Source organism: Zalophus californianus, chromosome 12, assembly GCF_009762305.2.
Source record: "Zalophus californianus isolate mZalCal1 chromosome 12, mZalCal1.pri.v2, whole genome shotgun sequence".
Lineage (NCBI taxonomy): Eukaryota > Metazoa > Chordata > Mammalia > Carnivora > Otariidae > Zalophus > Zalophus californianus.
Genome location: NC_045606.1, coordinates 36148718 through 36175791, shown reverse-complemented (window position 1 = coordinate 36175791; position 27074 = coordinate 36148718). Strand labels below are relative to the sequence as shown.

Here is a 27074-nt window from a genome sequence, read left to right as displayed (position 1 = left end):
GAGTGTTAATGGGCACTCCTGGCCTTCAGGGAGCCTCTGGTTTGCCCTAATATTTTGTTTATTACATGGCAGGCTTACTGCCTGATTAGTGAGATGCCACTTCCTAAGTACAAAAATCGTATGTTGGAAGGAAAGTAGTTATCATAATTTATGTCAGTGTTGCCATTTATTGAGGAAAAAAATTTTATGAGTGCTATTTAGAACCAGATCATTTTCTATGGAATCATATGATACTCTTGTGTATGTAAGGGGCAGCTGTTGCCAAATGCATAGAGCTCTTTAAAAAGTTGCTGAAGAGTCTCTTCCACGCGGAGAGTTGCTTTTTAATTAGACTTTTCAGGTTGTCTGTATAAGTGATAGTAATTCATAATATCAAAAATATAATTATCTTAAATATTTTAGGATCTCCAGCTGGATTTAATTAAGCAAGAGGGTACCCCCATGTTTATACTCACCAAATGATTGTTGATCCCATGAACATTGCACAAAAAGTCTCATGTTATGTATACTTTTAAGGCTCTGAATTACTTTTATTACAAATTGTGGGTACCATAAACCAAAAGAAATGCTTTTCTAAAATGAGGAAACCATCGTGAGGTACTGGGACAATGAAAATATGGGCTGTAGAGTCAGAAAAACTTGGGTTTGAATTTAGATTCTGCCTCTTCCTAAATGGAAGACTTTGAATAAATCTCTTAATCTCTCCGGGATGCAGTGTCTTCCTCAATAAAATGAAGATGCCATGTCTCCCAGTGGGCTGTTGGGAAGGTCAATAGCATGATGCATGGCCATACCAGGTCTCCAACAGTTTTGAGTTTAAGAAGATCATGAGCAGTACCCTATGACTCCTCCCGCCATCTCACTTCATTCTCTTCCCTCTTGGAAGCAACTATTATTTGTTCTTCTAAAATGTCTACTTATGATCTCCATGATTTTCTTAATTGCATGTGTTTTTGTCCTTAAGCAATAAATATTTTTTTGCCCATCTCGCATATTTTTGCACTTAACTTTCTCTTCTCAGCTTAAGGTCACCTCCTCCATGAAGTCTTCACCAGTCCCCCAGGCTCCAGCTCCCTGACTGTCCCTGCCACTAGAATTGCTTTTCCCCAACCCATTCCCTGAAATAAAATCCTACCACTCTCCCAATTAACACTCTAGTGGCTCCCCAGTTCTCTTGGTCGAGGCTTAGAGATGAAGGTTTGAAGCAACCTATGCAAACTGCAGTGTTATTCCTACCTTTTCTGAAAAGACTGATTGAAGCTCCCTTGGGAAAGCTGGATGCCTCCTACTGGAAGGTCTTAGCTCATGTTACTCTGAACAAGGAAAACGTGGAGCAGAGAAATGCTGATCTGCTCTGACTTCAGAATATAGTTTGTAAGGGAAGACACATTTCTGTATCATGCATGTAAATAACTATAAAGTAATCATGACTCTACCCTGAGTTCCACTCTGATGAGGGAAATAATATAAATAAATGCCCTTGCTTATGACAGGGAAATTTATTGGGAGAAAAAAACAACTCAAAAGGCTTTAGAAAAGACTTTTGGCTTTTTTTTTTTTTTAAGTTACAGACCATTCCAAATCAGTTCTGAAAACCCCTTCTATATTAAAAAATTAGTAAAAGTATTATAAATATAATCCCTAATTAATATGACTATAGGGAAGCTTTAAGTCAAATTAGTGATGTAGGGAAACTATACTTTTATGTTTTCAGACCATACGTATTCACATGTTCTAATTAGAACCTAATATTACTACTTTTACCATAGAGATTTTTTAGTTTTGTATTTAAACTTTCATGATATACTGATGCCATATATGTAATTTATTTGATGCTAAGTCCTTAGAGACATAGTCTACAAATGCAACACTGTTTCTGGAATAAATAAGCTTCACTTGATGGGATGATTTCCACTGAGGAAATAAACTAGGAACTTCTGTGTTTGGCAGAAAGTTAATCTCCAAATGTGAGTATTCCAAACGTTGCTTTGGCCAAAATCTTTAGAAGGAAAATAAAGCCAGTTTCTGCTTTGAAAGCAGTTGACCTCCAAAGTTTTAGATCGATTCTAAATTGGAATTTTTTGCTGAGTTGTCTTGAAAGTTTTTTCATTTTGTTTGTTTTTGTCATACGTACTAAAAGGTCCAAAAGGACCTAGGGCATTTAGTTTATTTATATGATATGAGGTTAGGAAGACTGTTAGCTCTTAAATACCCTATTAGGATCTTCTCTTACCCTGATAACAGTTTCACATTTCTAATAACGCAAGTCCCAGAGTTGCAGCAACTCTTGAGAGAATGGCTCCCCAAATTAGAGTCTGCCTCTCCCTCTCTTCCTCTCCCTGCTTGTGCTCTCTCTCTCTCTCTCTCTCTCTCTCCCTGTCAAATAAATAAATAAAATCCTTAAAAGAAATTTTTTTAAAGGATCATTTTGTTTCTAAAAATAAAAAAGATACCAAATGCCTCCTCTGACAGAGAAGTTCCCTTTTCCTCTCTTCTCTGTTTCTCTTCAGGTAGAGATCTCAGGAGAAGTGAAAGGCAAGAGTAAAATGAAGGGCTAAAATTTACTTTTAGCTCTAGCCAGACTTCTCCCTGGGAACTTAAGAGGATGTTTCCTTACCAACACCTGGGCCACACCCCGTGAGTCCGAGCCTTGAATGAGAGGCCAGGAAACCAGTGTGCTTTGAAAGTTCCCCAGGTGATTCTAACCTGTATCCAGGTTTGAGAAGCCCTGGAGTTTCCAATCACGACACAATACTGAACTGTGTCCTCCGCTTGCACTTGCTACTACATATTACCTGTGTGACTTTTAATATTGTCTATCCTGTTTTTGTACCCCTAAAAGGGAGGTGGTGCGTAATGACAGCTGGTCTATCTTTCTTTCATCACGAAAACCACAAGCAAAAACATTTATCTTCCGTATAGCATTTCATTCTGTTTGAGGATGTTATAAATGTGCGTCACTGTGTTTAGGACAATCAATATATTGATTCCAATCCATTCACTCTAAAGTATTTAGTTAATGGCTATTATATATTATTTTATTTTTAACAAATATAATACATTCAACAAATCCAACCAATACCCATTGGGTACATCTCTTTATTTTAAAGATTTTATTTATTTATTAGAGAGAGAGAATGAGAGAGAGAGCATGCACCTGAGGGGGGGGTCAGAAGGAGAAGCAGACTCCCTGCTGAGCAGGGAGCCCGATGCAGGACTCGATCCCGGGACTCCAGGATCATGACCTGAGCTGAAGGCAGTTGCTTAACCAACTGAGCCACCCGGGCGTCCCAGGGTACATCTCTTGATACTCCCTTATTTAGAATGCCCCCATCACAGAATCTTGGATCCTAGGGCTGAAAGGGACCTGTTCCGATTTTCTCAACTAGAAGATGAAGAAACTGAGACCCAGAGGGTATTGCAGCTTATGCAAGACTAGTTACAGTAGACTATCTAGTTAATGACAGAGCTAGACATAGACCCAGATACTCTTACTTAATCTTTGACCTGACGTCCTTGAGCCATATTTTAATATGGCTACCTATTGTTGCATAAAAAATTCCCCTAACATTTAGTAGCTTCAAACAATAAAAATCATTTATTATATCTCACCATTTCTGTGGGCCAGGAATTTAGGCAGAGGATAGTGGGACAACTTCGTCCCTTGATGTCTGGGGCTTCAGCTAGAAGTCTCATAGGTAGGGGGCTAGAATCATCTGAAGCCTATTTCATTACATGTGTGGCAGCTGATGCTCATACTAATGATCACAACACCCATACTTGGCTCTCCCATGTGTTATGGTCTGGTCTTCCTTACAGCATGGTGGCGGAGTCCAGAGCAAGTGTCTCAAGAAAAAGAGAGAGCCAAGGAAAAATAGATGAGCTTAGAAAGTCATGAAGAGTTACTTCTGCCACACTCTGAGGGCCAGGTCAGTTACTAAAGTTACTAAAGTACCCAGATTCAAGAGGAGGGACGATAGCCCCACCTCTTGGAAGAGTGTCCACATTGTAAGAAGATAATGTGGGATGACATACCTATCCTACTGGAACCACCAGCTTTGGGAGAATACAATCTGCCACAAGTCAGAGGTTATTTATGGGAGCCTGGTACAAGTTGAAAACCATGTCCATCACTGTTTTATATAAATGAGGCAAGAGAGCACAACTCCACTGAGAATATATCTCTGAAAAGCCTAAAGCCAATCATGCTTAAGCAATATATCCCCTCAAAAAACCCCACATATACACAATATATACCCTCCACATTTAGTGTTCTGATTTTATGCTCTAGCTTCATGCTATTATTAATGCTATATAAATGATGGCTAAGTAAGACTCTTGAAAAAAAAACCAATTTTCTCCTTATTATTTTCCATAGCATTTAGAAAATGAGAGGGACTTTAGCTTCATCATACAGACTCTCAAGAAGTCGGAAATAATTACAATATATCTTGGGCAATTGAGTGGAGTAAGGCTACTAAATGTCTCCTGGAACCTAGAACTTACCCCTCCCGAGCATATATTTTACAACTTCCTCTTTTGTCCTCTGTATCTTTATATAGATATGTGATGTAGCTCTGAGAGGGAATGTATATAAAATGTAGCTCTGAGAGGGAATGTATATGGAATGTAGCTCTGAGAGGGAATTGCTGTGCCTTTCTTACTCACAGTTGCATTTCTAGTGCCAGCATAGTCCTTAGCACAATATGTATGTATGTTAATATATGTCAATATATATACTGAACCATTTTATCTTTCAGAAATATTGCAGAGTATGTAGGTGCTGAAAAATGTCAAAAGACTTTATTATCATTGTAATTTTTTCTTCCTATTTATTCATGGGCAAGAAGTAGAATTTTATTGGCTTTATTTCCAGTATGAATAAGCAGGTTCATAGTCCAAACCCACGAGAAACTTATTATATAAAGGTATATTAGAAAATCTCTCATTATTTTAGAATATTAAAAAATATATATATCTGAACGTTGAAAGACAAGAATGGTCGACAAACTTTAAACCCAACAGGATATTATTTTCCACTGTGATTAATGCAAAATAACCAGAAAAGTTAAAACATTTTATTTTATTTTTTTAAAGTTAAAACATTTTAAATCATCTAGCTAATTTGATTTCATGATGGAAAACCTTAGTTTTAGTTTTTATTTTCCAAACTTACTACAATGACCTCTTGTTTTGGAAAATAGTCTTTTTTTTTCAGCCTTACCGTTGCTGGTACAGTTGGGCAAATACCAACATAATTTAGTAGATTCAAATAGTTTTGACATGCTGTTACCAGTTTGGCTACTGACACAAGGAGCCACTGTTGTTATCTTATTCAACCATCTCTCATTATATTGCATATGATAACTTAAACACATGCATAAAGACACAGAATTTAAAAATAAGGTGAAAAACCTTTCGAATCCTTTCAATTTGATGTCAAAGTTATTTTGTTGTATAGGTCCCAAAAGAACATCCTTATTAATTCATCCTTTCTAACCCCTAAACAAGTAGATGGTCCAAGTCCTTTTTGACACTTCTTATCAATTTATTTTGGAAATCATTTTCTAATATTTTTAGAATGTAAAACATAGTCCTCAAATTAAAAATGTAGCTGGGACAGAGTCCTCGATTCAAGCATCATTAATTGAATGACCCTTAAGTCAAACCTCAACTGAAGAGTCCTTTAAAACTAACTTAATTCTAAAATACATTCCTAAAGAAGTACATGTATAAAATTTTCCTTGATGTTATAATTTAAAGACAATGTTGAAAGCTTTATACATTACTCAATCATGATAACTATTACATATTATAATCCTATAAAAATGAAAATCTTGGATCATATCAAATGTTTCTTATTACCTATTTATCAGAGTCCCTATAATTATGGTATATTTAAAATTTAATGACCTGTTTGGGAAAATATCTAGTGTTGTTCATCTATAAGTGAAGGTCACAAGGCTTTTTTGATGGCTCATGAACTTCTTTCTTGTAGCATTGATGTTTATGCAATTTTGGTCTATAATCACTGTCCACACTTTATTTCTTAGCATGAACTAATAACATCTTTTTCCTGTCAATTCCAAAAAAGAATATGTATATAATGAGTACACATTTGTGTACACACACATGCAGTGGAAGACATAAATGGGTGGGACAAATTATTCTTGAATTCCTTTGCCACTCAAGTCACCCATAAACTGAAAATGTGAGAATCACGTATCTAATATATAATTCCTGGTTTGTCTGAAATTTTCACTTCATTAATTGATTTACTCTCTCCTGGCACTTATTTGGGCATAATATAAGTGCAATCTATTTGAAGTTAATTCTCCAAATATTCCTGACTGCTGAGTGCACAGGTATGTCAGTCATTTTCTGACTAGTGAGAAGTAGAGAAGTCATAGCCAGGTTTTTCTGTATTGAGTACCTAGTTTGTTTAATTTTGGACAAGGGAGCAGGAAAGAGGAAACCAAATTCCCAACTTTTAACCCAGCCCTGTGGAAATTAATATCAGGGAGAGTTTACTACATATTTACTGGGTCCCTGGACTGCAAGATCTTAAGATCTGATATTGAATCCCAGCTCTGCTCCTTTCTCACCGCAAACCTCCCCTCTTAGGATTGTTGAGTTAATTAATTCAGGTGATGAGAGTAAAGGCCTTAAGCACTGCTCTAGGCACACAGTTATTCGCATACAAATAGCTCAATACAAGGGCAGCACTCTACCTGTGATGCCCTTGATGGACTTTCATTTCAGATTGGGTTAATTAAAAATATTTGAATGACCCTACCCACCAGACCATTCAACTACTATTTACAGTTACTACGACTTTCATTTTGTTTATTGCTACATGAGAATTCAATGCCAGTAGAAGCAGAATTAAGGAAAACAATTGCATGTAATGCTTTAATTGGAGTGTATTAAAAAAAAGCCCACCCTCCTTTGTCAGTCCACCTGCCTTCTGGTAGCCACACTTCCAATATATCCAACTGGAAAATATATTACATTTTGCTTTGACTCATTCCTCTCTTTTGTTGACTAAGTACATTGGAGATTTGCTTTTGGTAAAATCCCCAATATATATAACTCTCATGTCAGTATCTGTGCAGTAAATGTACACTTATCTTTCTTTGTGTATATGCCAAATGGCAAGAGAGGTTTTAACTGTATGTAGAACTATGCTTCCATAAGATTTCTGAGGGTATCCTATGACATATTGTAGAACTTGATCCCGGAAATTATAAGTTAGTCAAAAATTTAAGTTTTGTGAGATTGGGAGTATCAATTCTTACAGATGAAAATTGAGAAGAGGTAGTCAGCTTCATCTTATCTATGTGAACCATTGCACAAGGGAATGCAGATTCCATCAGCCTATACAATGATGGAGGGTATGGTTTCTTTGGCTTCTTCCACTTTTCTTTCTCAAGTCATTGTTCCTTTCCTCAGGACCTGATTCAACTTGTAGGCTGCCTCAAACACCCAGTATTAAGGCCCCATATGCGCCCGCCTTACCTGACCATGCCGCTGTCCCTTTCAGTCCTGGCTTACTATCTGCCACTCCCTGTTCTTCATTGTTCTGCCCCCTGCCAACCCGTTGGCTAAAGGATTCAACAAACAACCGAGCCAGCTAGATATTTAGTAGCATGTAGTAGTAACAACAGTGTCCTGTTTCTTTCCTACAGGGCCATTTAGCAATCTTCTTCTGTAGTATAGAGATCTTTTTTTTTTTTTTTTTTACGGACATTTAAGGAAACACACTAAGGTATATTAACCACCGCCTCTGTGACTGCTCTTAAAGTCACGATGAGTTGGTAATATAGCCCTAAGTGTGCCCACAAGAAACCCATGTCTCTAGAAGAATGTGGCTAAGAAATTGTGAAATTGGTCTTTAATAAAAACCACTTCAGGTCCTAAACTAAACTTATGAGCCTTCTGACAAAACCTGATTAGCCTCAAGTGTACCCTGTCTCAGTTAAGTGACACCCCCATCAGTCATGCTATAAAAGTCAGAAACCTAGGATTTATCCTGCACACCTTCCTCGCCCTCACTTTCCCCAATATTTAATCCACAATATTTAGTCAATTTTACCTCCCAAATCATTTCCAAATAGGCAATGTCCCTCCTCTAGAAAATTGCAACCACTTCCTTCACTGATCTCTTTGCTTCCATTCCCACCCCCTTCCAAATTTTCCTCCAAGTTACCAAGTTTCCTCCAAGTCACCACCCCTCCCTCTGCCCCCATTAAAACACGTTAAAGTCTTTTCCATGGATCTTAGATTATAGAGTCAAAGTTTTCAAGGGACCTGTATGGCATATTAGTTTGCTAGGGCCACCATAACAAAGTTCCATAGACTGGGTGGCTTAAACAACTGAAATGTATTTGCTCACAGTTCTGGAGGCTGAAAATCTGAGATCAAGGTGTTGACAGGATCCATTTCCTTCTGAGGCCTCTCTTCTCAACTTGTAGATGACCATCTTTTCCCAGTGTCTTCTCATGCTCCTCCCCCGGGTGTGTCCATGTCCTCATTTTTCTCTTCTTATAAGGACATCAGTCACATTAGATTAGAGCCTACCCTAATGACCTCAGGAAATTTTAATTACTTTTTTAAAGGGCCTTGCTCCAAATATAGTCACATTCTGGAGTACCAGAAGTTAGAACTTCAACATATGCATTTTAGGGGGACATGGTTCAGCCCCACAACACGTGGGTTTTGTATAATCTGATCCCAACTCACTGTTCCAGCCTCGTGTCTCCCTTTAGCTCACAGGAGTCAAATTCATCACATTCCCCCACAGTGTAGCACTTTAAATATTGTTTCAGCCTGACTGAGAGCTCTTTCTCCACTTTGTAGTACTTATTACGATCTTGCATTTATTCTCCCAATTCTTTTGTTATCTGTCTTCTCAACTTCACTCTAAGTGCCATGTTGGTGAGGATCTTGTATATTTTTGTTTACTGTATTTCCAAGATCTAGCACACTATATGGCACAAAATAAAAGATCAACAAATATAATTTTTTGTTTGAATAGATGAAATGACTCCAGAAGTTTACTGTGTTCATGTACACGTATAACCAAGCAAACAGAATTTAGCATAAGGAAATTATGCTAAAATACACATTTTGAGGTTTCTACAACCCTGAGTAAGAAATCAGAGACTTAACATAGAAATCTCTAGTTGTGACCAAAATCTGATATCTGTCCCATAATATACTTTATTTAGTTCCCACACAGGCAATACATCTGTAATAATTATTAGTAGGGTTATTCGGGACTTCTGGCCATTTGACTAATTTCTGTTGAAAATCTTATTATCTGTTTGTCTTAGTTTGTGATTCAGTTTTGTTTTATGCTTTTTTTTTTTTTTTTTTTTTGCTTTTTTATGATGATTTCAGCACTCACCACTGATATGCTTATTAACTGGGCAAAACCACCCTGATGAAGCATTTTGATGGCGACGCAGCACTCTGTTTTTGATGGTAGTGCAAGGCAGCTGTGTCACTGCACTGTCCCTGGGAATTACGCAATGCCCACAAGGAAAAGAGAAGAGCTATTAAAATAGCTAATAGCCCTGATTGAATGTCTTCTATTTCTTGGCCACAGTCTGGAGCTATCCAGGAATGGATGTCCTCATGACTCTTTCCAAACCATTCTCTGCTGAAGCAAGGCATCTGCTCCTCTCTAAGCAGTGTCATGCAAGTGAGTTTTCAGGGCTTGGCACGCTGCCCTCCATAGGGGAGAAGGGAACCTTGCCCCATAGGGAGAGAGAAGAGTACACAGTGTACCCTCTAGGTCCTAAGATCCTGACTACTGTGGGGAATGCAGGAGTTTTCTTCCCTATGGAAATCTCTCTCCTCCTTCCTTTGTCCCCAGTCCCTGAGTATTGCGGTGCTTAATACTCAATTCTCTATTCATCACTCCCCATCTTCATACATTTGTAGAGTTCCTGGAAGTTAGAGAGCTTACAGGGCGGTTTCTCGCTGTACACATCCATAGTCCTCATCTTGCCCAAATTCCCACAAGTAGTCAATCGCAGGGCTGGGTCTTGAATCCCTACCTCCAAACTGGCGCTTGCAAGTACCCCTCAGCCCCACCCCAGCCAGTTACTTAATCCTTTCCCATCATGTCAGTGATGAACTCGAAATGATACCAGTCATCTGGAGCTGCTTCTTTTCTTCTTCTGTTGTCTGTCTTTTTATTATTTTTATTTTTCACTGTGGTAAAATACACAGAACGTAAATTCACCATCTTAAGCATTTTTAAGTACACAGTTCTGTGGCATTAAGTACATTCATCCTGCTGTGTAACCATCACCACCATCCATCTCCTGAACTTTTTTTATCCTGCAAAACTGAAACTGTGTACCCATTAAACAGTAACCTCTCCTCCCCATTCCCACTGAGGTGGTATCTCAACTGTGGTCTTGATTTGCGTTTCCCTCATGATTAGTGATGTTGAACATCTTTTCATGTGCTTATTGGCCATTTGTATTTCTTCTTTGGAGACATTTCTATTCATGTTCTTTGCTTATTTCTTTAATGTAGTTTTTTGATGGTGTTGTTGAGGGTTGTTTTGTTTAGTCTTGTTTTTTGAACATTTATGTAACACCTCTCTCTTCCTGAGAAATGTCATGCTAAAAAAATACCATTTCAAGATATACCATAGGTATAATTTACACAGAGCTGCCAATGGGGCTTTGTGTGTGTGTGTGTGTGTGTGTGTGTGTGTGTGTGTGTGTGTGTGTGTCCAATATATATCACAAGCCTACTCATTGAACATTTTGAACATTTATCTCTCTTTGGTCTTTTAAAGCCTTAAGGACTGTGATAGATACAGAGGCTTATCTTATTTACAAGTATTATTTGAGTGTCTGCCCAAGATGGCAGATCACAGATTTCACATACAGTGAGAGAAAAGAAAAGATACTGCTGAACAGAGAAAATAATATGTGGTTAAAGAATTCCTGCTGGCCTTCTTTGAGTACCAGATATTGCTGAGGTTAGATATTGTAACTATCTTATGGTCTATTGTTTCCCAGTCAGGCGTTGCCTTTATTCCAAGCACAGATGTTGCAAAATTTGACTATTTTTAGCTACATTTAAGTAATGTTACCATAGCTTTCATTAGGAAAGGCAAATATGAAGTGTAAGATAGGATATGTTGTTTTTTTCTCCTGCTGGTGGGAATTTCCAAAGAAGCAAAACAGTAATAAGAGGTAAAGTGGAAAACTTGGGCAATTTTCTATAATATCACCGAATGTGTTCCGCCTTCGTTTGCTGCTGTTTTTATGGGTGTATTATGACTATTCCTCATTGGCCACTGAGATTCATTTCCCTTTACAGTTTAGTAATTACATTTGTGAAATATATTTTTAACAGCTAATCACCATCAGGGCACTCTTAAGAGATGTAATTAGAAAGACCAGCAGACATTCTGTCTTAAACGTATTGCTAATTTAGTACTAACTCATTGTTTTTTATTGCAACTTGCTGTTGGTATCATCAATGAAGCTTTAATTATAGAGACTGGACCTCTCTGAAATGGCACTCCCACTTGGTTTAAGTGTCCTCTTTTAATCTGTGGGGTATTCCTTATCGGAGATTATTGTCAAACATTTTTAAGTATTCTTCCAGTTACCAGAAGACAGATTAAAAGCAGGGCCAAACAAGGTGAGATGAGTATAACATTCCCTTCCCCCTGTAAAGATGTCTTATTCTCAGCTCCAAAGCTACACCACAGGGAACATGCCTATTAGCAACACCAAATAAAACCCAGAACAAATACAAGTTAGTTTATTTTGTCTTTTCTTTTTTTCCCTTTTCTATATTTCAAAAGCAATTCCTACATGTTAGAAAAGTTAGAAAATGCAGATAAGCAAAAGAAAATCACCTGCAAACTCACCTCCTGGAGAGGTTTTAGTATCATCTTTGCCATGACTCTGCTGTGAAAATTTGTGCAGTTGTACTGTGTGTGTGTGTGTGTGTGTTTCTAATTATTCACTTTCTCTTTACTCAGAAAAGGATTATTTGTTCCTGATACATTGACTTTGGGCTTCATGTTGTGACTTGCTTAGGTCAATGGGAGGTGACTGAGTAGCTGTGTCTTACCCCAGCTGAGCAAAGTTTGAAATGCCATTTTGTAGTTTGGTTCCTCTGGCCTGACAACCCCCTGCCAGGAGAGCAACACCCTCAAGATCAGTGCTGCTCCTTCAGCCTTGGTCACAGAAAAAAAGTAATGGGAAGCAGACACACAGAGGGAGTTTCGGCTGCCCCATAGCTCCATTTCACTTGAGCAAAAAAAAAAAAAAAAAAAAAAAATCTGTTCTTTTAAGTCACTGAGACTTGAGGGTGGGGGTTGTTTGTTACACAACCAACCTAATATTTTACCTAGCCCCCTAGACTCCGTTTCCACAGCTACAAAATTACAGTAACAATAATGGTATCTACACAGAAAGGCTACTGAAAGGACTAAGGAAGATAGTATATTGAGAGTGCCTGCTGCATAATAAGAGCTCAGAAAATTCATTTTATTTTATTCTTCAAGCCTTTCTTATATGTATATTTACAAAAACAGTGCATTCAATTTGTAGACCTTTTAAAAAGTGTTAATGTAATAAATATCTGTATAATAAGGTAATTAAATATTCTAATACAATGTTTAATGGCTGCACAGTGTTCCATAGTGTAGATGTACCAAAGTTTATTTAACAAATCCATTATTTTGAGCATTTAGATTATTTCCAAATTCCACCACAGTAGAAAATATTATAATTAATATTTCTATAATTAAATATCAGCCAATTTATGATTATATCTGTAGGAAAAAAAATCACTGTCAAAGGGTCTCCATGTTTTAAGGATTTTGACACATATTATAAAATCGTTTATAAACTTATGCAATTAATAAAGCAAAACTTTGCCAGAAGATAGTTATATATCCCCATTAGTATAATACTTATAATAGTTAAGATTTCCTGTGGTAAAATCCCATTAAGCAATTATGTTAAAATGCATGAACCCTTATGTTGCACTATTTGTTCCTGCTTCCACTAAATTATTTTAGCCAAAAGAGACATATTCTGACTTGTTCTCTAAGCATCTAATATTTATGTTGATACAAGGAAAAATGTGCTGTCTGAGCATATTTTCATTGCTCTTAAATGGGGTGCTGTTGAATTTTGTGTCTTCGATAGTATTGCGTGAAAACAGCAAAGCACATTTTGCCATAGGACTCATCTATATGACCATCAAATTCTTCTGTATTGTCTTCTTATAATAAAATAGGACTTTTATTACTTTAGTTTTCAAGAAACACTGAGTTTTAATTAAAAATAACTTTAAAGACATTTCTGAATGACTATGATAAATATCTTAGTCTTAAAAATAAATCAAGGAAACAGCTTCTAGACTATGTTTCCAATTGTGCTATTGATTTTGTTTCCTGTTCTAGTAAATACTATCAACAGCACCCCATTTAAGAGCAATGATAATATCATGCTCAGACAGCACATCTAGTAAATATTATCAGCCAACTTTTTAAAGGGACTACAAATTGAATGCACTGTTTTTGTAAATACACATATGTGCACAGAGAAAGTTTACCTTTCCGTCAACTGGGGGTGTATATATATATGTATATATGTGGGGTGGGTGGGCTTGTGCACTTTACAGTGATGTTTGCTGCCCGTTTCAAGTCTTGAATTTGTATATACACAGAGCTCAATGAGAAATATCTCTGTTCTAGGGAGACAAATTAGAATTGAACTGCAATTAATCCAGTGCCATGAACTATGAAACTCCGTGGCATTTAACAAAGTATTAACTGATGGCAGTATTGCAAACCACTCCTAAAAGTGTTGCTTTTTATATTTGAAAGTTCCTTTGTTATGTATTTGTTTTAATGGGCTTCTCTTTACACCTTTCTAAATTATTTCAGCATTTTTCTTGCCAATGCTTAATTAAGCTGACTCTAAAACACCAGTTGATATGGACCAGATGGAAACATTTGGCTGGCTCTATTTCCCACAGTTCTTTGGTTTAGGAGAGCCCTGGGATCAACATTAGCCTCACGACTGATACTGCGCTAAGAAGATCCTTGATGAATTGAGTATTTTGATTTTTATCTTAATTATCTCTGGTTGTATAGATTCTGCATTTAATTCTGATAGAAGGAGAGAATATAGTACTGCATTTTTAAATTACATATTGTAAGAATATTGAAACAGTTAATTAAGGAGTATTAGTGGTAATCTAGTCCAATATTCACCTTGGTGGCCAACTCTAGAATTAGCATGATTCCACAGAGAGCAACTTTGAAACTGACATTGAAGCACTTGTGAATAATTGCTTCAATACAGTTAAGTTAGAAAAAAGAGCATAAATAATTTACATCTGTCTTTAAGCAATAATCATTCCAAAGTATGATTATTAGTTTACTTGTATGATTTAGATAAAAGTCAATATAGTCAATACAGTTGACCTAGGAAAATAATATTTGTCTAATGGTTTTGTTTTGTGGGCGGGAAGGGGCAGAGGGAGAGGGTCAGAGAGAATCTTAAGCAGGCTTCACACCCAGTATGGAGCCCAGTGCTGCACTCAGTCTCACAACCCTGAGATCGTGACCGGAGCCAAAATTAAGAGTTAGACACTTAACTGACTGAGCCACCCAGGTGTCCCATCTAATGATTTTAAAATGAGTAGTCATAGATCTCTTACTGCCTTTTAGATTTGGTCCTTGTGGTTATAATGGATTACTAATGAAAACTTAGAATCCTTATGGGCCTATAACCCTTCAACAAGGAATGTTCATGAAGAGACTCTAAAGGGAAATATATTGTCATTATTTGTAATAAATTATTAAAAATGTATGACAAACTAGAATTCTATAAAAATATAAAGTAAAATATCTATGAACCAAGAGAAAGAATGAAATATGCTTAACATATTTAACAATCTTCAAATTGTCAGTTTAAAAGACAATAAATGTTTACCAAACTTCTATTTATTTTCCAAAGCAAAACTTCACGTACTTTTTAAAGCACAATTATTTTTTTTAAAAAGAAAAATTATTGACAACTTATTCTCAAACTGTCATTACTTAATATTGATTTTAAATGTATATATTTCTAGAATCAGTGTGAAATATGAAAAGAGCATGGTTTTGAAGAACTGTTTTCAAATTTTGTCTCTGCCCCTCATTGACTGTGAGAACTTAGTTAAGTCACTTAACATCTGCAAACTTTTGTTTCCTAATGCATAAAGTGGGGATAATGTTTATTTGCATTTGATGTGAGGATAACGTAGTAAATATAATTACCTGGCTCTTAGTGTGCACTCAGTTCATTTTAGTTTCCTTCCTTCCTTTCCCATCAGTTCTTTCTTTTTTAAAAAGTCCATTTTTTAAATTTTATTTTATTATGTTATGTTAGTCACCATACAATATATAAGTCCATTTTAATACATATTTTAATTTGGCTAAAGACTGCTATATATTCCTGTGTATCAATCAGCCATGATAATAATAGGTTTTCTTGATAAACATTAGGTTCCATCTGTATCTTTCCAAAGAATATCAAAACTTTCCTGAGCCTAAAGCCTTAAGTTCAAAGGTGTGTTGTATTTCACTCCTACAACAGAGCTCTGTTACCTGTCCCCTTCCTACCAGCGGCTAGTTCCGGTCCCAGGAAGACCTGCCCAGTAGCAACAGCAGAGCAGTGAACTTACGTTAGTCAACTTACATTAGAGAAGAAATTGCCAGTCAAGTTTCCTTTGGAAAGAGTCACAGGTTCTGTTCGAGTAAACACTTGGTCAACTCAGTTATTCCAATTCACTTCATTGGTATGACATGAATCCTAGCGCTTACTTCTCCAGTGTTTCCTTTAGCTACTATCACTGAATGCAAACCACTAGAGGGAGGCAGGGGAAGTACAAAGAGCTGTCATAGAAATTCAGTCAGAGATTGGGAAAATATGAATAAAGATTACTTAAGGACGGAGATTATCTAGATGCCTTCCAGACACATTCTGAATTCACTGAACTTGGCTGCATGCTTCTCAGTCATTATCCCATCTACATCCCCAAACCAGATCACATGCATTAAGATTACTTCTTTGGTATTTCTAATTAAATGTAGGATTGGCTAAGTCTTACTTTAGGGACCAAAACTTCTTTACATATATAATTTTTAAAAATTGAATTGACAAAGTGAGTCACATGCAAGTTTTCTTTTGATAAAGAAAGTATCGGGGCTCCTGAGTGGCTCAGTCGGTTAAGTGTCTGCCTTCGGCTCAGGTCATGATCCCCCGCATCAGGTTCCTGCTCAGCAGGGAGCCTGCTTCTCTCTCTCTCTCTCTCTCTCTCTCTCTCCCCCTCCCTCTGCTCCTCCCCACTACTTATTCTCTCTCTCTCTTTCTCAAATCAATAAATAAAATCTTAAAAAAAAAGGAGGTACCAAGCTTTCTTTAATAAAGCAGGTTGCAAAATGTTGGCTTCACCTGAAATGTTAAATTGCCACATTGAAATTGACTTCAACACCATCATTTTAGACAAGTTCCTTAGATCACCATCATGAATATTAGCTGTTAGGTCATGGTGGGAAACAACTGTTATGATGAAAACTATTTGCATCATCATGGCTGACATTGAGGGTTCCAGCTTGGCTGGCCATCCCTGATGTCATTAATCTCACTTAATCTCTGTTTTTCAAGGGAATCCAGCTAATTTTACAGAAACTTTTGAACTGCTTACACAGCCATGTAAAAAGGATAATTTCCAAGGTACTCAAATTTCAGGGAAATGGACCCTTAAATAATTTAATAGGAAGAAAAGGAAAGTTTTGTAATGATTAAATTATATGTGATAGCACCCTTCTCTATTAGTAAATATATGCTACTAGAATTGGAAAAACAGGAACAGCCTTGTCCCTGGTAAGGTTCTCCGTGAAATATCTTTGTGTAGAACCCCAGAAATGGTGACGGGATTGGGAAGCATGTATAAATAAAGGGGGTACATAAGAGTGGCTCCCACTCAGGCATTCTCTGTAGTACCTAATGGCTCATAAGGGCAAAAAGTGCATCTGACTCAGTAAATACTTGATAAGTGAATTTATAAATACAATAAGAGCTCTCTGCCTCATTCCACTCCACCTTCATTTCTGCAAACACAAACATACAGAGATACATGCACAGTGAACACCAGGGTTACGGGAGACAGGAAGGAAGTGGAGAACTCCGGGGCTGGCTTAGAGCTGGTGAGCACCAGAGCCTGTGGTTTATAGCCAGCAATTGTTCTGATTGGTGGGTGTGGATGTAGCAGCCACTGTTAAGCATTTTGAATGACACCACAGGATATTCCTTTATTTTATCCACTTTATTCAGGCCTGAGCATCTTTCACCCTAAGATATCCTTGAAATCAGAACCAAATGGAATTCCTGAAGGTGATTAAGAGGAACCAAACTGGGCAAAAGGATGAACTGTGGTTGTGGTTGACTTCTATCCCAACTAGACTAGACCTTATAGGCTTTACTAGCAGAAGGTTGAAGCCAGCTAGAAAAAACCTTTGACGTGAGGCATCCTAGGAGTTTACGGTGTACACTCATTTTGGGAATATAATAGGGGTTTAACTGGAGCTCTTCCACTAAACTTCTAACCAATTTGAGGAAAATCATTTCAGTAGGTTTTCATTAACTCACCTGTATAGTGAGAGGTTTTGGGAAATGTGAATTCTAGAGTCTCTTCCAGTTCCATCATCCAATGAAATCAGGCATATCTTTTTCTGAAAGAAGAAGTTTGTCAAAGGTGTATAAGGACACAATAATGTGTATGTAAGGACTAAATCATAAACCCACAATTTTGAATTCCTGTATTTATAGAATGGTTTGATGTGTGTTGGGCAGTGAATTCTACATAAATATTTTAAAGTTTGACTTAAAAGAGTTTATCATTTGAATTAACCAGTACAGCACCTCGCAGGAAGTCTCCTGGGTAAGAGAGAAGGACACTTTTCACATATCAGTATTTGCAAAAGTGGACTTTCAAAACAAAGCACCAACATATTTTTTTTTTTAAACTGGCTGTATTCCCTACACTGTAATAGCACCAACATATTTAACTCAGTCATCTATTCATCAGAGTTGCAGTAATCTAGATAAGTTGTGGCAAAGTCCTGTCATTTCTATTCCAATATAATAAATAAATGCTAATAAATCTGCAACATTTGCCTGTAACTACAGTCTTTTCTGCTAATAAGGAGAGAGTAACATACCTTTCATTCACTGAAATCAGTGGAAGTCAACTATTAGCTAAACTTGCCTGTCCCTTCCTTGAGTGTTAATTGCACATTATTATTGGTAAAATAATTTATAACAAGAGCTAACTTAAATGAATTTAGTTAAAGGATCCATTGTTGCAGGACTTCTCAGAACCTTTAGTATCCTAACATAAACATAATTTTTTTTTCTCCAGAAAAGAGCACATAGTAGTCCACATCTCTCAAACCTTATCCTGGTGAACTACTCTTTCCCTTTTTCATTATTGAGTAGTCACAAGGATCATATTTTGGAGAATACAATGTGGAAAATGCTGTCTTTGTTTATTTTCTATTGGAGGGTCAGGAAGACCCAATATTTATCTAATTGCTCTGCTTTCTCTTTCTCCAAAATGTATTTTTTATATTTTATTGCAATTCAACTTAGAGCCAATGTTGGAGTGAGAAGAACCCTTAATTATAGTCCAATTGTCTAATTTATAGATAATGAAATTGATGTCCAGAAAGGTGCAGTAACATGCTTAAGAGTCACATGATGAGTTTGAGGTTGTTTTGGGATTAGAATATGGATTCCTTATTCCTTAGCCCAAGATTTTTTTTTTCATTACACTGCAATGACTCCTCTTCCCATATTCACCATAGCTGATCTCAACAGAAGCTTTAAAGTTATGAGCTTTATACAGAGGCAGTAAACATGTTATTTACAATCAGGTGCATTTTGGGATGCCTGTGTGGCTAGCCAGTAAAGGCTGCCTTCGGCTCAGAGCAGGATCCCAGAGTCCTGGGATCAAGCCCCGCATCAAGCTCCCTGTTCAGCAGAGAGCCTGCTTCTCCCTCTCCCTCTGTCTGCCACACCCCCTTGCTTGTGCTCTCTATCTCTCTAACAAATAAATAAAATCTTAAAAAAAAACCAATCAGGTGCATTTTAGGTTCTCCATATAGATGACCCTGTTGACAACTCAAATTCCATTTGTCCAAAGCTGAGTATTCCTTTCATGTCAGATGGCAGTATATATGTAATGACTAAGAACATGAACTTCAAAATCATCCCAATTAGAGTTTCTTCAATATATTCAGTGATTCCCATATCCTCATCTTTGCTTATGCTGACCCTTTAGACTGGACTATTTTTCTCCCAACCTCTCATATATTGAAGTTAAACTTTATCTTGAGATGGTATTAAAACACACATAATAAGTGCATGATGTGTTTTTAATTAAATTGATTTGAAGCAAATAGTTTCTATCTCTCCTTTCTCTATCATGGCTGCTATTGCAGATCCAGTACTAGAAAGTATTGATGAGGTCACAATGCCTTTTCCTCAAATTAGTCTTAATTAATGAAATCCTATCTAATTATTCATTAATAGTATCCATTTGAGTAATGTCACACTTTTGAATGGCACATGATCCTGAACCACTTCTCCAAGATTTCCCACTGATTAATGTTGCCTAGCCAACTGCTTAGAGGCAATCTATCTTTTTCATTCGATAAATGTTTACTGAACACTTACTATGTCAGGTCCTTGACAAGAGTCAAAGAAAAAGTCACTTTTTCCCATATGACATCATTTTTATTCCACTACCCTTCTCATCTAGATTCTTTTACATGATGTGCCAACCTGTTTACCAAAAGCAGCTCCCCAAAGCAGAGATACCAGTTTTCACTAACTAAACTTGGAGCTTGGAGTCAGATGAGCATTTTAAACTCACAATGAGGAGCAAAAAGTCATTCTGCTTTGCTTGATATGTCAACATAAGTTGGGTTATGACAACATTACGTCTTGGCAAGTGAGTTCCTATAGTAATGAAGAATGATTTTCTAATAGATTGTGTAATTAAGGAGTTATCCAAACAGAAGGCATTGTTAAGGCAACAAACCAGCAGACCCTGTGGTTTCATACAGTGTATTTACCTGTTCACTTGGACTGTTATCTACAGAAGCTTACTAGATAGATCTGTCTTTAAACAAATGTCAAATTTCAAATTTGAAACAGATTCCAGACCTTGGGTGACAAAAGGCTATTAGCTATTCTGAGATAAGCAGTGCCTGTCTCTTCTCTTGCCTGCTCTTTGCCCATACCCTCATCCCACTGCTGTTCTCATGGCCAGGGTATTAGGGGAGAGGTTCTTAACGAATGAATGCTCCAAAGGAGCAATTGCCTCTGAGATGCCTTTTATAGCTTTGGGCTTTGTACCAAGGCTGGGGAATATTTAAGACCTCAGAAATTCCACTTTTGCTCCATGGAGAAGAAAAAAAGAAATTTTTAAGTAAAAGGGCAGCTCTTTCTCATGACTTGCAAAGTTAATAGACTATGGTGGGTTAGAAATTGCCATTGAGCCAAAAGAGCATTTTCCAAAGTATATTCTGTAGATGGGTTAATAATTGTGACTGCAAAAAAAAATTTTTTTTTTTTCATAGTCAAACAGGTTTGGAGAATGAAGATTTAAAGTCAAACTAGTGGTTTTGGTACAGGAAAATTAGGTACTTTAAAGTGCTAATGTCTATGGTAGATCTCTAAGAAGAATATAGGAAATGCTTAATTTCCTAAACATTTTTGGCCATGGAAACTTTATTTTATGCTGCTTCTCATGGGATTACTGCTATTCTATGGAATACACTTTTGGAAATGCTGATCTATGAGAATAGACACATTATTTTCAGACATTGACATTTCATATTCTTTCCACAAAAAATAAATAAAAATAATGTAACTTTACATGTCAAGGAAATTTGTTCTCCTTAAATGAAGATTATTCTATTCCATCATCATCATTGAATTAGTGATTTAGTCTGTGTGTATTAATAGAAGTGGTTTCCACTGACCAACTCATCCCTGCAACAAAGGAATACAATTTTCTAGAGATGAGATTAGTAATGAGTACTCATTTGTGGATTCAGAGCAGTGCAGATTCTCTGGTCCCACCCAGTAATTGAACCACTGTCCAAGGTTATTTCATTTACATGTTCTGAATCACACTCCACAATCAAGTTTTTAGATTCTACATTCATCTGGTTTATATACGGGGCTCCCATAAGAGCTTTTGTCTTTTGTTTCATTTTGTTTTTTAAAGATGGCTAAAAGACATCTTGGAAACCACTCCCCTAGTAACTAGACTGCTGGACAGATCCAGGGGGACCAATATGCTTCACATATGGAAGTGTGTTCTTCTCCTAGTCAAGAAGGATTGGCTAAGGAGTCTTTCTATAGACAGGAAAATGGCATAGAGGTGAAGCTCCTTGCCCAAAATAAAAGAAATCGTAAAAGTAAATGCAGAAATTAGAATCTCTTGGCTCTACAATTAGGGCTCTTTAGGAAAAGAATAATGCTTGCTGCCTTACCAAATTTTGACCCAACATCATCCCTTGAACTAAGCAACCAGCATTTACTGAGCACTTAACTGTGTCCCAGATTTCTTTCTAGGTTCTTGGATGGCAAAACTGAATAAGTCCTTCCTGTAAAGAAGGAATAGGGAAAACAACAGGAAGTAAACAAATAAAAAATCTAATGTCAAAGTTAAGCTTTGTTCTGGTTTTCTCTGAGTCATCTTCCAGGTATTCCAGCTGACTGTCTGATCACAAGCTACCTGTCTTACTTGTACCCATTCCAAATTGAACATTTCCAAATTCCATTTTTATCTCCATTAGCTGCTGTTTGCCTGACTTTGTCTTTTCCTGTTTGGGTGCAGGTTTAACTCCCTAAACCTAAGTCAAAACTGTTCTCTTCAGGGTCATTGAATTCTAAACCCTGCCTATTGGAAATTCCATGTTAGTCTTTCCATGTTAGTCTTTCCCAAGATTCCACCCTGCAATCTATCCATTCTTTAATCATCCGTTCAACTAAGCTATAGGTCTCTGTTAGTTCATTTTGGGTTCTCCACATCTGTCGTTCTTTTTAACTTTCTTCATTCTTTTTTTTTTTCCCTCTTTCCTTGGAAGAATCCTAGCAAAGGTGAATTACTTTATTCTCCATTCTGATTCTACTCTTCTTTGCCATGTTTTTCTCCCTTAAATTCATAAAGACCTGTCTTCCTTCACAATTCTATTTACATGTTCTTTCTGTCCTCCTCACAGATCGCCACGAAATACTTCTCTCAAAGAGAGGCATATCTGCAAAGTACTGTTTAACCTGGAGAATTACAACTGAACTTCTCTAACTAGAGGCAGGTTTAGTACAGCCCAGATCTGCTATAAAGTTGCACATGAGAAATTTGTTATAGTTCAAAATAATGCAAGATTATTTAAAATTATTGACCTCTCCACTTCATAGGAAAAAGGAAGAACTTTGTTCCTTGACTAAACCCCTCTGTCATTTCCAAATGTTCACTCTCAGATCCATGTTCATACTATTTTCATTCCCCTTAGTTGTTCGTGGTACAGTCGTAAAAGCAGTGTGTGGGGCTTTGAAACCATGGGGCGCTCCTTTCCTACAGCAAAACGACTGTGCACCCTCATTCACCTTCAGTGGGACAGTTCTCCCACAGCTTCTCATGTTCCCCATGGTAATGATACTGTTGAGCCAAAACCTAGCAACTCATACTTTATAAAATATCAAATGATATGAAATATATAACATAGATAGAACAAGTCAATTAACTGCCTAATCACCCCATATTCACCTTCATAGAGAAACTGACTTCTCACTGTGCTTAACCCTTACATTTGAAATTAATGAGTAGGGCTTTCATCTGAAGAAGAGATCTGGCTTTTAATTCTGGCGCCTGTAATGTTCCACACATCCTGCTTCCCTCAGAGGCTAAATCATAGGACCACCGTAAGCAGCAGACCTTTAGAAATTCAGTGTATGTCTATAATTTCCTTCTTAAAAAAGAAAAGCAGGATCTAGTTAAGGAAAGCTGTGTTAATTTCATGAGTACACATAATACATTTCAAAAGTCCTACCTTTCACTCCAGAAATAAGACTCATCCGATACTCAGGTAGTAATATTTTCCATTAAGGGAGAGGACAAATTAAAAGGTCCTTCTCTTTCCCTTACTTCCCTTCCTGAATTTCTTCACTATCCATCCTTGTACGCATGCTAGTAAGCTGGGAGAAAACTTTAATTTCTCCTTCTTCATTTTCTCTTCCCATAGTACTGATATATAAATGGAACACAACTTACTCTTTTGGGAGCAAGCATATCAGGCAAACAATGTAAATACTAACTTATACCTAGCAGAATACATCAAGTATAAGACATATGATACAATCATAACCACTCACCCTTAGGTGAAATACAGTTTCACACAAATCCCACTGATGAAAAAAATATATATATATGTTTTAAATTTTTCTCTCTTTTATTATCTTTCCTTGTGTAAAATTATCTGCACAGTCATGAAAAACTGTTATTTGTGACACAACAGCATGTTTCTGACTATTATATGCTTTTGAGAAGGAACAGTGAGCCGTTAGGTGACATACTCAATCCTTGCTATTGAAGAAATTTATTCTTAGTCCCAACTTGAAGCTTGTAGAAAATTTTGTAGGAAAGAAAAATACTCAAGGCTCTACATAAGACTACTTAAATCAAAGTTGGCCTTAATTTACCTAGAGGGCATGACTAATGGTCCTTTACAAATCATAGGTTGTATTTGTTCATGTCCAATGAAGTGATTTCTTTGTGGATGTTTCCATTGAAATTTTCAGCAGTTTTACTGATGCCACGGGTTAACGGAAGCCACACTGGTTGCTCTTGATTTCTCTGAATCCTTTGTTTTGGTCCTGATATGTAAAGGTGGCTCTGGAATTTCTTAATAGGAGGACTTTCGACAACAACCAGACACCAGTCATTCCTGGCCGAAAGGAAAGGAGTGGAACATGCAACTGCATTTGCATCACCAGCATATTGCTTCCATATATGAATTTTATGCAGGGTGTCTTGGGACATGATCCTCTCCAAGTCAAATAGAAAAAAAGAAATTGATTATAGTCAATATTAAAGCTATGTTTATTAATGTAAATTTTTTTTTTACTTTATATTTTTCTAGGACTTAGAAGATCATCTTCAAAAACCAAAAATGAAGTTCACACTCACACGCCGGTGCTTGGTACTCTTCATCTTTCTAAATGTAAGTAAAACATCATTTAAGCTACATTAATCAAGAATGCTGAAATACAGCGTACGATTGAATGGGCATTTGCAAGGGTAGACATCTTGCCAAAGCTAAGTTTCACCAGCCAAAAGTTCCTCAAAACTATCATTTTCTTCGGGGTGCCTGGGTGGCTCAGTTGGTTAAGCGTCTGCCTTCAGCTCAGGTCACAATCCCAGGGTCCTGGGATTGAGCCCCACATCAGGATCCTTGCTCAGCAAGGAGTCTGCTTCTCCTCTGCTTGTGTTTCCTCTCTCGCTGTGTCTCTCTCTCTAAAATAAATAAATAAAAATCTTTATTTAAAAAAACTATCATTTTCTTCAATTTTGCTAATAGATCCCCACTCTGAACTTTCACAATTTAGATTACTGTTATGGTTCACTGAGAAATGTGAGCTTTGTTTACAAAAATTTAGCATTAACTTGAGACATCTCCACATTATCTTGGAATTTAACACGGAAGGTTAATAATGTTCTTGGGTAAAATGTTTTTGATGTTAGGTGGATTTGAACAACAGTTTCTGGGCTACTGTCTTTTTCAAACATCTGAACTCTTTCAGTCACGTTATTGATTTTAAATGCATCTCTCAAAAAAATTGACTAAGAATCTTAAGTCTTAACAGACCAATGTCACTCCATAACTCTTTCTCTAACCTTTTAAATCATGTCCAAGTTTTGTGATTTTATACTGTTTTATTCCTAAATGGTTAGCAGGTAGTCAGAACTGCAATTATCTTAGAAAATACTACCAGGGCCTATCTATTTATTGGTTTTGATTTTGCTAACCCACCATCATATCAGCTTCCACAACACATGAAAGAGAGATGAGTAAATTTTACATAAATAAATTAGGAGTTGTCTTGATCCTTATCCTTTCTAGCACATCAGAACAACATTGCCAATGAATCATAGAGGCAATAAAAATAAGTCAGTACCTGATATTATTATATTCACCCAAACAAAACTTTCCCAGGGTTCCAGGATTTACATTGTTAATTCATGAGTAGTCATAGGCTTACAAGTTTGCATAAACTGTTTCTCTTAACATTATTCAGGGAAAAATATTACTAATATTCCAAAAAAGTTCCTCTCATTTTTAAGGGAATTTTTATTTTGTAATGTTATACATCAAATAAATGGTTTATGGGTATGATTGTTAATGTAGCCCTCTTGTATCTACTTGGATATTGAGTATAGTTTATTATGTAATATTGTTGTATTATTTTAATCTTTAGATAAAATACAGTATAATTTGCTAAAAGTAATCCAATATTTGGAAATGCAAGTAACTTCATGTCATTGTAAATATAATAAAAACACTTAAACAAGAATATTGTAGGAACTACTAGCATATTTTATGTTGTCTCTAAATGCCCAAGCCTTATATGAGATTCTATAGTTGCAGAAATAGTGGTATATTCCATTCATAATTGATATTGTTATCTTTAGAGCTTAAATTCTGTGTGATCCATTACATGTAAATATTTCTAAATAATTCTATTTCATAAACCATATAATTATATTAGACAGTGACAGAAGAAAAGTTCTAAAGTAGTTAAATAATTCTATTTCATAAACCATATAATTATATTAGACAGTGACAGAAGAAAAGTTCTAAAGTAGTTACTAATTTACTAAAGTAACTTACTAGATACGAATAAGACAGTTTGAGTACTACCACAAAGACTACAGATCATTTCTGATGTGTTAAAAAACTAAAGTAGATCAATTCTATTCAAAACTTTTACCCAATATATCTTGAAATTCAGACATTAAAAGAATTTCATATATTTGAGCCACGGACAGAAATGTCTTCTGATTTGTGGGCATCTCTTTGCTAGCAGACATACTACACAGGACACTTTTTTTTTTTTTAGGTTTTATTTATTTATTTGACAGAGAGAGACACAGCAAGAGAGGGAACACAAGCAGGGGGAGTGGGAGAGGGAGAAGCAGGCTTCCCACTGAGCAGGAGCCCGATGCGGGGCTCAATCCCAGGACCCTGGGATCATGACCTGAGCTGAAGGCAGACGCTTAACGACTGAGCCACCTAGGCACCCCTACACAGGACACTTGAGTGGTTTTGTGCTCTCTGCTGTGACAAACAGAAATTTGCTTCTCTATCCTGTATTTGGATCATATATTTGATTTGGAGAATTTTTCCATAAAAAATTTTTGATAAATATGTCAGTTTCCTTCTAAAACATTCATTGTGTTCCACATGGATACTCCTCCAAGAAAATTAAATTTTTTAAAAAAGTGATATTGATTTTAATTACTATAAAATATTACTTCTTAAATACATTAATGTGAAAAACCACTACGAGTGTATTTATTGAATTCTACGAAACTGATTTCCAAATGCTCTATAAAGTATCAGTTTGTCACCACATTCCATGAGCCTCAATTTACATTAAGCAAAACCACCCACTCACTTCCTCTCCCTTATCTGCAGTAATGTAATAGGCTTAGAACAGTGCTTGACGCATAGTGAGCACTCAAAAATGTAGTGATGATGATGATAATTATAACAACAATGATGAGGACCTAGAAAAACTAGATTCTTCTGAGAAGCATTTTGTTGTTAACTAAGCTGTATTCCCTCATTTGCTTAGAATTTTTCATCACACAGCAGTTTTGTTGTTTATATAATGCTTAAGTAGAAAGTACGTAGGACACCAACCGTCTGATCCTACCTGGAAGAACCAGGG

General features: G+C 36.5%; 1 protein-coding gene across 1 annotated transcript in view; it reads left to right on the top strand.

The window, feature by feature from the left end:
- CALCR (calcitonin receptor) overlaps window positions 1-27074 on the top strand; it is a 154470-nt gene that overhangs the window by 65974 nt on the left and 61422 nt on the right. The window contains exon 3 of the mRNA XM_027574017.1: window positions 24263-24343. Coding sequence (XP_027429818.1) covers window positions 24293-24343 — 51 coding nt within the window. The 5' untranslated portion in view covers window positions 24263-24292. The remainder of the gene's footprint in view (window positions 1-24262; window positions 24344-27074) is intronic.